Source organism: Amborella trichopoda, chromosome 7, assembly GCF_054954075.1.
Source record: "Amborella trichopoda isolate Santa Cruz 75 chromosome 7, AtrichopodaSantaCruz75HAP2 v2.0, whole genome shotgun sequence".
Lineage (NCBI taxonomy): Eukaryota > Viridiplantae > Streptophyta > Magnoliopsida > Amborellales > Amborellaceae > Amborella > Amborella trichopoda.
The window spans coordinates 2412954-2426946 of NC_142342.1; the positions used below are offsets into that span (position 1 = coordinate 2412954).

General features: G+C 32.3%; 1 protein-coding gene across 2 annotated transcripts; it reads right to left on the bottom strand.

Moving 5' to 3' along the window:
• Positions 1–4393: 4393 nt before the first annotated feature.
• On the bottom strand, positions 4394–10229 carry LOC18447121 (patellin-4). 2 transcript variants are annotated; one of them, XM_006857223.4, is made up of 4 exons: positions 8999–10229; positions 7959–8083; positions 6648–6792; positions 4394–5024 (listed from the first exon to the last, which is right to left on the bottom strand). In XM_006857223.4, the coding sequence occupies exons 1-4, from the start codon at positions 9860–9862 to the stop codon at positions 4710–4712; spliced, it is 1449 nt and encodes a 482-aa protein (XP_006857285.2). In that variant the 5' UTR covers positions 9863–10229; the 3' UTR covers positions 4394–4709. The 2 variants fall into 2 exon arrangements, with proteins under 2 accessions (XP_006857285.2, XP_088728246.1); XM_088872120.1 differs by having other exon boundaries at positions 4394–4993; positions 8999–10221.
• Positions 10230–13993: the final 3764 nt, after the last annotated feature.

Sequence of the window (13993 nt, forward strand, 5' to 3'; positions counted from 1 at the left end):
TGAATGGCGGTTCATGCAGGGAAAGAACATATCAATATTCGCATATTCATTCAAAAACATGAAAATTCTTAATGGAGTACCCTCATTTTTTATTGAATTCCTAAAAACCAATATTTATAATGAATTTTAATAATTTTTTCGGATTTTTTTGAAGCTTTATTCTGACCGATTCACCCGATTCCGATCCGGATCGCCGATTCGCCGATCCCGATCGCCGATTCGCCGATCCGGATCAGTTTTTGAAAAGCCCGATCTGGGTCACCGATCCGGTTTTTAAACCATTGGTACTAACCAATGGTTTAAAAAACGGATCGGTGACCCGGATCGGGCTTCCAAAAAACCGATCCGGATCGGTGAATCGGCGATCCGGATCGAGAATTGGGTGAATCGGTCAGAATAAAGCTTAAAAAAAATTCGAAAAAATTATTAAAATTCATTATAAATATTGGTTTTTAGGAATTCAATAAAAAATGAGGGAACTCCATTAAGAATTTTCATGTTTTTGAATGAATATGCGAATATTGATATGTTCTTTCCCTGCATGAACCGCCATTCAGCATTTAATTTACAGTATTTCGTGCTCATCCCTACACTGTTGCTGTTGGGACTCGATATGTGAATAATATGGCTGGGATAGGGTGGCCTCAGAATCATCATCTCTCTCATTTTCTCTTTGAATAATATGGATTAAACAAAAAAAAAAAAAAATTTCAAAAAAATCGATCATGGATTAAAAAAAAAATCACAAATTTTCAAAAAATTCTATCATGGATTACAAAAAAAAATTCGATCATGGATTAAAAAAAAAAAATCACAAATTTTCAAAAAATTCAATCATGGATTACATAAAATTCGATCATGGATTACATAAAATTTGATCATGGATTACATAAAATTCGATCATGGATTACATAAAATTCGATCATGGATTACAAAAAAAAACAAACAAAAAAAAACAAAAAATTCAATCGTGGATTACAAAAAAAGAAAAAAACAGTTCGATCATGGATTACAAAAAATTCAATCATGGATTACAAAAAACTCTATCATGGGTTACAAAAAAAGCAAAAAACAAAAAATTCAATCATGGATTACAAAAAAAAAAACAAACATTTTTATCATGGATTACCAAAAAAAAAACAAACATTTCGATCATGTATTACAAAACATTCGATCATGGATTACAAAAAATTCTATCATGGGTTACAAAAAAAAAACAAAAAACAAAAAAAGCGATCATGGATTACAAGAAAAGAAAACAAACATTTCGATCATGGATTACAAAAAATTCTATTATGGGTTACAAAAAACCAAAAAATTCGATCATGGATTACAAAAAACAAAAACAATTCGATCATGGATTACAAAAAAATTGATCAAGTATTACAAAAAAATCTATCATGGATTACAAAAAAAATAAAAATAAAATAAAAATAAAAAAAAAAAAAAAAAAAAAATCCGAACGGACTCACCGATTCCGTACAGTGAATCGGCGAGTCACTGTGCGGAATCGTCTGGTTCTCTCTAGAACCGGACGATTTCCGATTTTTCAACCTATCCGGTCCCTTTTCGCCAATTCCGAGTCGAACCGGCGAGTCCGGTTCGACTCGGCGTTTTTTAAAACGCTGGTACTAACTATTATATGTCAAATTCAATGGTTTGGGGTGGGTCACAAAGTTTAAGAAATATGTTTTTGAACTAAGAGTCTAGTCAATGATACACTCACAACCATTTGATTTGAAATCTGACAAAAAAAAATGATTGTGACCTCATTGTATTAAAGTTAAATGGTCTCTTTATGTACTTTCCTTTTTTGTATTCATAAAAAAAAAGTTTTAATAACTATAAGGAGAATTGTTTCATGCGGCTGGACCGCATGACTACATATGCGATCCAAAAAGTGTAAAGCATCCATCTTAGATACGGATGCAAGTAGGTGTTCTATCTAAAAACAATGGAAACTAACGGTCTAAATGTTTTCTTACTAGAATTATTATTTATAGTTTTAAAAATTTACTTATTTTTTCATACTCATGATCTTCATGTTAGAGATTACATGTCCTTAAAAATTACGTCAAAAAATCCATCTAAAAAATAGATTTATTAATTGGGCCGCATTTCTACATATGCTGGCTTGGCCGCATAGAAACTGGATCCTAACTATAATTTGCAGATAGTAAAAGTTAGAAGTCCAGATGGAATATGATGTTTATGAGCTAAGAAATGAATCATAGGGTAAGGAGCTGCTTAAGCTTAAACTTTGTACCATAGTTATCAAGACGGTAGACCTGACTTCTTGGTCCAACTGGCCGAACTATCAACCGATTCTTTAATAAGTCCAATCCAAAATAAAAATAATTTAGTTACAATTGATCAAAATTAATATTTGAGTGATTTTGGCTGGTTGGATGATCGATTTTCATCAATCAAACCAGTTAAACAAAGTTATACATCTTCTTTGTAATATACTTTGTTATCAAGATGAGACTGGCCACTGATCTGGTTAGCAGTTAGGTCCAAGCCAAACCGGTCAAATTACTGACAAACCGGTTGGACTTGATTTTACAAAAAAAAGAAAAGCAAAAAGATAGATCTAATAGTTGAAAAAACTTCCATTCGTTTCTCCTATTGAACCGGTTAAAATCGGCAGCTCTTACCAATCAAAACCAAACAATATTGGTTTTAACTAGTTTTCAACTACACATGGTTTTTACGTTCAACCAGACTAGTCCAGTTAGTAACTGTGTAATGCACCCTATGTTTTTAAACTTTATTCTTAGTTTTCTTTATTTTTGAAAAAACCAGTCCAGTTGATTGCACTAGACACCTTAGGTGACAGGCTCGATCCCGACACCACTACTCTATACTTCTATGTATCCTTGTGGGGAGCATACACTCTAAGCCAAAACTGATAAGAAAGGAATGAAATGACTGTCATGGGAGAGATGGTATTTAAAATACCACTCCAATAAAATTCAAAGTTTAAATAGTTAAGAAGACATGGGACAAGGCTCTAATTCGGACTCGCTCGAGCTTGTCAGTCTGCCGAGTCATAAAAAACTCAGAATTAGACCGTGTATTCTTAGGTTAAAAAACTAAATTAATATTTCTTAAATTTATGTAAGAGGCTCATAAAAATAAAAAATATAATTAGACCATATATTTCTAGATAAAAAATAGAATGAAATGAAATTTCCCACATCCAAAAAATAGACTATTGAATGGGATGAAATATCCAACGGTCAAATTATGTGTGCCCATGCTCCATCTTTTAATTAGACTATGGAATGGGATGAAATGTCTAATTCTTAAGTAAAAAATATAATTAGCCCATTCAATGTGATGAAAAGTCCAACATTAAAAAGATACCATAAGTTTGATGTGAATTTGCCTTTTCAGTACCACTATCAAATGTGTGCTTTAAAAGCATGATGGAGCATGGGCATGTGGCACTAAGGGTGTTTGAAAAGATGAAGCATGGTGGGGCATGTGGCACCAGGGGTAGTTGAAAAAAAATGATGGAACATGGGGCAGGTGGACTTAAGGGGCTATGGTTGAGAGAGGCATATGTGGCCATTGTGATTGTTCCCATTTTTAACAAAAATTACATAAATACCCTCCAGAGTTTAAAAAGTGTGATGAAGTTAATACTCGGTTTGATGACAATCAACAGATGAGATGAGTTGTGACGTCATAATCAACAGATTCGGTGAGACTTATGACCAATTTACTATACAGACACAGTCGAATCCTTTTTTTTGGCTGGATCTGGAACGACCAAGCCGATACTCAGTCCGGATCTCTCGGTTTCAAATCGAATCGGTGCTTTTTTGAACATTGGTTGTAGCTAGTCAGTATGCCGAGTGTGAATAACTTGGTGAGTGCGAGTTGGACTCTTTAAGTTTTTAATTTGTTAGTAAGATTATAAAATAAATGAAAAGGTGCATCACACTGTTGAAGGTGCCCTCCTTAGCATTGGACTCTTAGCTTCTTGAGAGGGAAAAAAAAAGAAGAAGAAGAAAATGAAAAAAGTACTTGTATGAGATAGTACCATATGCACAGACTAAAATATCTAAGTTTAATTCTAGACCGTTGGATTTTATTTCTCTATCTTTACTTCATAATTTGGTACAATTACCCTACTATAGGGTTGTAAACCTATGAGTTGTATTTTCTCCATTTCGATTAATGAATTACTTCATGATTTGGAACAATTACGCTATTGTAGGGTTGTAAACCTATGAGTAGCATTTTCTCCTTTTCTATTAATAATAATAAGTAGGGGGCCTTCTCCCCCATTGACTTACCTAAAAAAAGAAAAAATATCCAAGTTTATTTAGATTTAAACAGAAACTGGATAATGGAAATTTACAACTAAGGAGAAGAAATGATGTGAAAATTTAAACAATTACATCATTGTAAATAATAATGTACAACTTCTTCCCCTTGCCAATCCATGTCCTCTTTTTTCTTTTCTTTCTTCTCTCCATACCACAATAACCAATATAAATGAATGAACGAATAAAAAAATTACATTCTTAACTTTTTTTTTTGTTTTTTCGGGTAAATAAATGGGGAATACAAGTCTGTACCCATTTTAGAAATAATTGTTGGTTTTCATGTGTCAGTGGTAATAAAAACTTAGACCAATAACTAAGGCTCAAGTGGCACTACCACCATGACCTCAACCCCATTTTGAGTTTCTCAAATCACAATTCTATTCCACGAAATGCATATGGGTCACTGAATGACAATTCTCTGTGGCTCCCAGGAATAACTGTTCTCTTTGATTTTGTTCTATAAAGGATTTTCTTTTTCCAAAAGGTGGAATTATCAATGGTGATCACTACCTTTCCAGGCTCTGAAATATGGAAGGAGTTTCTGATGGGTTCTTCAAAAGTTGTGATTTTCTTCTCTTTTTGGATCAAGACTATATATGAGCCCTCATCCTCTGGTATGAACTCCTCCTTGTAGCTTACTTCTCCACCCACCACTGTTACATCCCAGACAAATGTGAACCCTGCCTGCTCATATTCAATAAAGACATGGAGCCTTATTACATAAATAAATAATTAAATTATATATATATATATATATATATATATATATATATATATATATATATATATATATCAAGTTGATTAAATTTACATTTGAATTTAATTAAATTTACATTTGATCTTCAAAAGCCCAATCATAAAATCTTTAGGTATCCACACTGTATTATTTTAAGATGGTCTATAAAAAGACTATTTATCTATTGTACATGGAGGTCACAATCGTTCCCACTCATTAGATGTCAAACTGGATATCTTGGGTGAGTCAGGAAACCTGAGAATTTGTTTTTTGGAACTTTATATCTATTCAATAACACTCTTACATCTACTGATTTTGAAATTTAAGGAGCAACAATGATTGTGACATCTATGTACAAAAGATTAATGGTCTCTTTGTAGACCTTCCCTATTATTTTAGCCTTTATAAGTTTGTTAAATGGAAGAATTTTACTAGTTAAAAATGATGAGGTCTTAATGATAATCTAGTATTTGATTACTTGCATTATCAATTGAATTCCTTTGTTTTGTCTTTAATTCCTTGTTCTTGCTTTTATCTTCTTAAGAGAAATTTACCCAGAACCTCTACACACACACAACTCACCAGTTGATGGAACAGTGTAAGTTCAATGGGCTAGATTGAATCTGGACCGATTTGACGGTCACGATTGTATTTTGTATTTGAATTTTATTTTATCTTTCTACAAATTCAAATCACTTGAATTTAAAATATCTATTCTTTATAAATAGGAGAATTTAATAAAAATATTAAAAAAATATTTCACAAAAATTAAATTGACCAAAATACTGTTGAATATTTTCAGGGGTATTTTAGTTAATTCAATTTTATGAATTATTTTTTAAATAATTTTATTCGGTGCGTCTTGAAGAGAAGAATGGACGCCTAAAATTTCATGTGATTTAGATTTGTAAACAAATATTAAAATTTTATTACGAAATGATGTCAAGACTGTCAGATTGGCCCATATTCGATCTGGGCCGTTGGGCTTACACTTTTCCATCTGGTGGGCTGACCTTATATTTAAAACCTATTTAAATATAATAGCTATTAATAGTGAATTTAAATATAAATCTGAGTTGTTGGGCTTACACTGATATATAAGCACATTGTAATTTCTAACTCCTATTTTCACTCCATTTCTTGGACCAAAATCATACGAATAACTATTTTTCTACGTGCAGATTTATCGTGATCAAGTGACTTACTAACTTTGCTCCAGTTTGTTTACATGGGGATAATACCCCACTTACTGTTTGAATCTTCCACATAGTCGTATTATGTTTTTATATATGGATCTTCTGATGAATAAAAAAAAATTGAACCATAATCATTAGTTAATGAAAATTATCTTGCATGATTTTCAACTAAGAAATTGGATAAAAGACTTTCTTTAATATATCAAATTCAAATTAAACATGAATATATTATTTTTATTCCTTAATTTAATTCTTAGGTCGCTTAGTTCTACTTTTTTGGTTGTTTTATCTAATTTCCATTTGTTTATCTTATATATAAACTATTTTCCAATTTATTTCTAATAATAAGACATGGAATCAAGAATGAAAATTTACCATAGGAGCATGAAATTGAATAGTTTCTGTTGCTCTGCCTTTGACCCGTGACTTTGAAACTGCACCATTTATAGAGCTAAACTCCTCATCATTCTCTCTTTTAAAGCCACCATATTTAATTGGTATGTCTTCTGGAGCAATAAACCTATTTGAAATAAATAATCTATTTTAGTAGCAAAATATAAAACCAAAATTCGCCCTACAGCTAGGAAGAAAATCAATAAAATGGACAAGCTACTTTAAGCAATTCATGAGGCAGTTAAATCAACTAATTCACCAACGAAATAGTTTTTTAAGAAAATCATCTCACTTAGGTATCTCATCAACTATTATATTGGGAAAGACTTATACCAACCAACCATGTTTTGGGTTTGGAACCCTAAACAAATATAGTCATTTTAGTAACTTGGCCATTTAAATTACTTGAGCCAAATGACTTAAATGTCCATGCTTGCTCTGGCTTCTGAACTTGAAATATGTTTTTTCTTTAATTAATTTTATTATGATTTTGGAACCCAGATCAACCATTAGAATTTACATCTTTTGGCTCGAATGACTTTACATAAAACCATATACTAAATCGCCGTCACTTGTTTTGTTCCAAAACCATAATAAGTTTTTTTTCATAAATATTCGTGTTATAGGTTCAGAACCTAGAATTGTCGGGCACATTTAGGTCGTTTGGTTTAAATGATTTATCTAATGTACCATGTCATCACTTGTTCAAGGTTCGAAACTTGGAATAACGGCAATCTGGGTATTTTTCTACAAATTTCTTAAGAAGATTTAGGGCTTTAGTAGGTCTTTTGACAGATATCAATCACTTATTCCCATATGCATTTGCACTCCCCTTTCTTGATTATGGTTATTAAGGTGGGAAGGAATGAAAATGAGAGAAAAAATAAATTCTTTTTGAGAAAAACTTCCTTCCCCTCTTGTTTCAAGGAGGAAAGAGAGAAAAAAAGAAAAAAAAAACAGAATGAAAGTGGACTAATCTCGGCAGGGTTTTGGATTGAATGGATACAAGAAGGGAGAAACTGAAATGTAGATGTTTGGCAGGATATTTGAGATCATACTAGCTATAACTGTGAAATCATTGTATTACTTACACTAAATGGAAAAAAGTTTGAAATGTAATCACATTGTTCGGTAAACTGCCAATCAAACCACACACCTCGTTAATTGTTTAGGTGGTTTGATCTTTTTAATAATATTTTCCCCTCTAACTATAAAAATGTTACTTATGAGAAAGATTAGGCTTTACTTGCTGTTCAAAAAAAAAAAGAAAAAGAAAAAAAGAGTAGGCTTTACTTGAGAAGAGTCTCCATGACTCGAGATGGACGAGCAAAGATGAATTTGCTTGTGGTGCGCTGTGTCAAGATGGTTGATAATACTGCATTGAAGGCATAATACCAGAAAGGCACATTGACGAACACCTGAAACCAAAAAGTTGACAAGAGAATCAAATGAGAAATGGCAATTTCTAGCATGGATATAGGATGTGGTCTTTTGGTTTCAAGAAATGAGGCACATAAGGAGTGCAACATAACAATATCTCTAATGCTTAAATTCTGATTTACCCTAAGAAAAATAAAATAATATTCTAAAAACAAAATATTTTAGAGAAATTTACACTAGTATCTTTTTGAACTACAATTATTAAACAAATTTCACTCAAAAGTTTGGTTTTACATTCATACCCCTTGGTTTTGGGTTTTTTTTTTTTTCCAAATTGCCCTTACGTCGAATGTTTAAGGTCTGCAATTAATGTTTGGAACAGTAAAAGGTCTCAAAATAGCAATTTTGGACTTTGAAGGTCCCAAGTTGTTGTTTCCAAAAAAACCAACAAAATCAATAGCCAAAAAAAGTTCTCAAAATATATTTTGGACCTTCTAAAATTGATGTTTGAGAACAAAACACAACAAAAACTAACATTTGACCTTGAATGTCCCAAGTTGAATGTTAAGAACAATTTATAAAGAAAAAAGAGTAAACTTCAAACCTTCAAGGTTTGACATTGGGCCAATTTGAGAAAATTAAAAGTTTTTTAGAAAATGGGTGACAAACATAAAATCAGGTTTTCTAGGAGGATTCCTTAACAATAGGGACCCTAGACTAGGGTCCTGAGCCCAAGTTGGTCAGCACTTGGTCTAGTCAGAGGCCCGATTTTATGAGAAAATAACAATAGGGACACTAGACTCAGGAGACTACTCCAATTTTTTAGCAATCCTTTCCTAAATCATTATGAACTTGATCCCTAACGAACTTAGGCAATTCTGAGTTGACATGGCAATTTTGAAATCACTTATTCCAAATATGGAGAATATGTGATCGGGGTTTATTGTGCTTACATTTTTGGCCACAAGCTCAGGGTAGTTGTCTTGAAGCAGTAGGATTGCCTTCTTGGTAGCAGCTCGAAGCTCCTTCTTCGACGGTCCGGGCGAGTTCTTAAGGTCCGTTATTTGAAGCATGGAATGTACCTCTCCTGCCTTGAACTTCAGCTTCTTTATGCTCTTCTCCAAGAACTGAAACCTCCATCTCATGAATTTCTCACAGTTCTCTTCACTACCAAATGCCTTTTGGTACAGAACCTTATCATGGAAGGCCCCATAAGAGTTGTAACAAATGGGATGACCTTTCCGATCAGTGCCATTCATATAAGCAACAGACTCCAATCCCTCCCCGTATTCCTCGTCCAATGCATCATCGATCCTAAATTCCTTTCGCCAAATTAGGGTTTTCCGCAACATATCGAAGGCCTCTGAGGCCTTGAAATCCCTTGCTTTTAAGAATTTCATTAGAATTATGTCCGCGCCTTCATGGCCCAAGCTTGGTAAAAGAGGGACACCCCATAATTCGATTCCTTTGTTCTCGATAATCTTTGAATTTTTCGATTCACCGGGAAGTTTTGCCAATTGGGTTCTTTCTGACGTGTTCTGGATTGGCGCAACATATTGGGTCGCATTCTTCCAGTCATTTTCTGGCTTTGGAAACCTATTATTGACAATGGCGTCTTCTAATTTGGCCCTCAACTCCACCAATGCTCTGTTTTCCGATGGCTTCAGATCCGGCAAGAGAATGTCGTCTTTAGTCCCATCCAACAGCTTCTCAGGCATGATTTCATGCACTAGAGGGACGAATTCGTGAATGGCCATCACCCTAGTCGCTGGAAATTCGGGATTGGGAGCTTTTCCAGCAAGAACTTCGGCAATCATGGTAGAGTTTCGCCGGAAAGCCAAAATGCCGGGAGGACCTCCCAAACAGATTACCACAAAAAAAAACAAAAATCGTTTTATAAACTCCCTCCTAAACTAGAAACTCTCCTGGCCTCATTTTTCCAGCTAAGGAGCTAACTAATGGTCCTAATCCATGCTGATGGCATTTTTGTGTGGATTTGAAACCATAACCGTTGAAATTTTGGCGGCAACCTTGAAACAAACGGCTGATATCTCTTGTATGTTAAATCAATGGCAGGGTTTCAAGGAAAAAATACAGCCTGGGTTTTGAAGGAAAAACACACACTATTGCTCTTTGTGACCGCAAAAAGTAAGGGTTAAAATTATTGTTTAATTTCTGGTCAAAAGTTAACATTCCGTTAATCCCTTTTATTATGAGTCGTTTAATTTGTGGTCAAAAGCTAACATTCCGTTAATCCCTTTTATTACGAGTCGTTTAATTTGTGGTCAAAAGTTAACATTATGTTAATCCCTTTTTATTATGATTGGTTCAAAAGTGCATGCCTCCTAAAGTCTCGGCTAAGGTTTTATAGCAACATTACATTAGATAGGTTTGTTGAAACCATCAGAGTGACGCCAAAAGTTTTATGCTCCCGAGGGTACACGCTCTTTCGGAGTAAAAACTCCACTTGAAGTACTTATAGGATTCCAATTTTGGGGATGTAAACTCCTCTACCAGGCAACAAATTGTGAAGAGAAATCATATGCATCTTGTATTTGCATGAAGTAATGTCGAAAGTCGTCTAGTATTTGGACCAATCATATGCATCTTGTATTTGCATGAAGTAATGTTGAAAGTCGTCTAGTATTTGGACCATCTAATCTAAGGCCTTTTTTTTTTTTTTTGGGAAACTCAATAGAAACACGGCGCCTATCCATCTTTTTAAATAGTTAGGTCTTCAAAGCTATCAGTCGGATTGTAGAGCACAATGTGTGACTAAGGTATAGGGGATTCTACCATCACGACCCCAACCCTTTTCCCATATGATCTAAGGTTTTAAAAGTGCAAAATTTGAATTTTTGCTTAAATAATGATTTTAGGATTCTAAAGCGGGCCATAAGTGTTTAAATAATAATAAAAAAACTTCCATAGAAGTTTGTTACCTAATGGAGTAAATATACAATTTGCTCCCCTGAAGAACACTATAGGCATTCCATATTTTACACATGGGAGTTGGTGAGGTTGCCACTAATAATTCTTGCTCTTTTGCGTTCACCTTCTTCCATTCTCCACACCACTGAAATTAGAGTTTCTTATGGCAACTGTGTATAGTACCTCACTAAATTTAGGGATTGTATACAATGAGGTTATTTACTCTTGATACAAGGTGATCATAATTATTTACAACCATTCAATGTGAAGTTTGATAGCTTGGATGTGTCACAAAGTTTGAGTTTGATCAATGAAATAATTGTTGCCACCCAATTTCATATTTAATGGTCAAGATTAATGTGACCCCCTTATACCAAGTGTAAATGATCTTATTTTATACTTTTCTCTAAATTAATTCTAGAGAAATTTATCAAAATGACCATTATATATGAACTGCTTAACATTTTATCCAAGTCGTTTAATTTGATTTCAGCATAGCTATAAAAATAGACATAATCATGAGTTGGAATCCGCACAAATGTGTAAATGTTAATTAGTGCATTTCTAATGGGGTGCGGTTTGTATAGAGCCGAGGCTCTAAACAATCAAATTAGAGCGCACCTTCAAATATTGTCGAGAAATATAATTTCAATATTGGAAGTTACGTTATAGCCTTAAATTATACTTTTATCTGTAGTTATAAAATTTAAAGCTTAAAAAATAGCGTAGATAGAGCAGCAGATCTATGAAAACTTGAAAATATTGAAACTTGACGGACTAAAAATGCATTACAAGGTGCACTATTTCTAAAATTTGAAATTTATTTTTTTCTCATGTCCATACATCTTGATGTAGAGATGATCAATTTGATGATATTTGGGCATCAAAACAACCTCTTCTAATGAAAGTTTTGAGGTAGGCTCTAATTTGATGGTTTAGAGCCTAGGTTCTATTTAAACTTTTCCCTTTCCAATGTGCATTTTGATAAATTTCCCTTAATTCTATGGCGTTCTCCATTCATCTCTTCTCTACATCCAACCGGATTTAGAGTTTTTTATGGCAAAGCTACATTGTCTGTTAACTAATTCATTTTTTTCTTTATCTTGTTTTTAGACATGGTCACTTCAAAAGTGCATGGTTAAATCAATTACTCAAAGGATTGAATTTAGAGGAGCCATGGACTGCAGCGTCTCAATTTGAAGCGATAACATTAGTCTTATGATTACATCAAATTGAATTTTTTATACACGAACGAAGCACATTGAGGCGTACTATCAAAAGTGTCAAGCATGGAAGTTGACTTGATACACATACAAGTGAATGATATCTTTAATGGAGCGTTGAATCAAAACGCGACTACTAAATTCAGGTGAGCCTTGTGTATAGAAGATGTTGGAAAAGACTTTAATATAATAATAATAATAATAAAAGATACTAGAAATATTGCATTTCAAGTCCTAGGTTTTGGCAAATATTGGTGTACCTATTCAAATTAAGAAAGAAAATAAGTTATTTACTATATGAATGTGGAAAGTTTAGTCGAGGTAAATATTCTTATGAGTACACAAAAAAGAAAGAAAATAATAGAGAGAAAAGAAAAAGGAGAAAAAATGAGAAAAAAATACTAATAATAAAAATAAAAAGTTAGAAGAACAAAATAAAAAAGGAAGAATGAAATAGTAAACAATAAAATGAAAAAAAATAATTTTTTTTTCTTCTCTTTTTTTTTTTTTTTTTTTTCTTACTTTGCTTTTATTTTATTTTTTCCCTCGTATGTCCTTGTCAGGACAATTGTTACTATCGAAGAGATACAATTTATATATTAGAAACATATATTAAAATTTTGATGTAGGACAAAAACATAAAGTACTTTTTGGTGCGGCAAAGCACGCGAGCATATACAATTGTTCGGATTGAAATTAGATATGGCTTGAAGCTTATGATTATACAGAAAAGAAATAAAATAATAGAGAGAAAAGAAAAAGGAGAACAAATAAGAAAAAATAATAATTAAAATAAAATAAAAAGAGAGAAAAAAAAATGAAGGAAAAAATAATAGAGAAAAAATAAAAATAAAAACAAAAACATTTTTTTTTCTTCAATGTTTTTTTTTTTTTTCTCTATTTTTTTTTTCTTTTTTTCTTTCCTCTCTTTTTTTTCCCTCGTGTGGCAAGGCACGCGAGCATGAAAAATTGTTAGAATTGAAATTAGATAAGGCCTAATGCTTATGAGTACACAGAAAAGAAAGAAAATAATAGAGAAAAAAGAAAAAAAAGAAAAAGAAGAAAAAATGAGGAAAAAAACAAAAAAACAAAAATAAAAAAGAGGAAAAAAGAAGAAAATGAAGGAAATATAATAGGGAATAAAAACAAAAAGCCTTTTTTTTCTTTTTTTTTTCATCCCTTTTTTTGTTTCCTTCTTCTCTTTTTTTTTTTTTCCTTTCTTCTCTTTTTTTCCCCCACGAATGTCTTTGTTTGGACAATTGTTATTATCGAAGAGATACAATTTATATGCTAGAAGCATAAAGTAAAATTTCGATGTAGAACTAAAACAAAAAATACTTTTTGGTTCAGTAAGGTACGGGAGCATATACAATTGTTAGGATTTAAATTAGATATAGTCTACAACTTATGAGTACATAGACAAGAAAGAAAATAATAGAGAGAAAAGAAAAAGGAGAAAAAATGAGAAAAAAAATGTTGGAAATATATAGTAAAATTTCGATGTGGGACAAAAATGGAAAAAACTTTTTGGTGCAGCAAGGTACACGAGCATATACAATTCTTAGGATTTAAATTAGATATGAGCTAAAGCGTATGACTACAAAGAAAAGAAAAAACAAAAAATAGGGAGGAAAAAAAAGAAGAGAAAAACTGAAAATAAAATAATAAAAAAATAAAAATTTAAAATTAAAAGAGAAAAAAATGAAGAAAATGAAGAAAAAAATGAAAGAGAAAAATTGTTAAATTTTTTTTTTTTTTTATTATTTTTATTATTATTATTTTTCCCTCGTATTG

Excerpts from the sequence above, each read along its gene's own strand:
- LOC18447121 (XM_006857223.4), bottom strand. The coding sequence starts at position 9,862 with ATGATTGCCGAAGTTCTTGCTGGAAAAGCTCCCAATCCCGAATTTCCA. Across the intron at positions 8,084-8,998 it reads CTGAGCTTGTGGCCAAAAAT|GTGTTCGTCAATGTGCCTTT; the intron begins GTAAGCACAATA and ends TTTTGGTTTCAG. Across the intron at positions 5,025-6,647 it reads TTCAATTTCATGCTCCTATG|GCAGGGTTCACATTTGTCTG; the intron begins GTAAATTTTCAT and ends GAATATGAGCAG.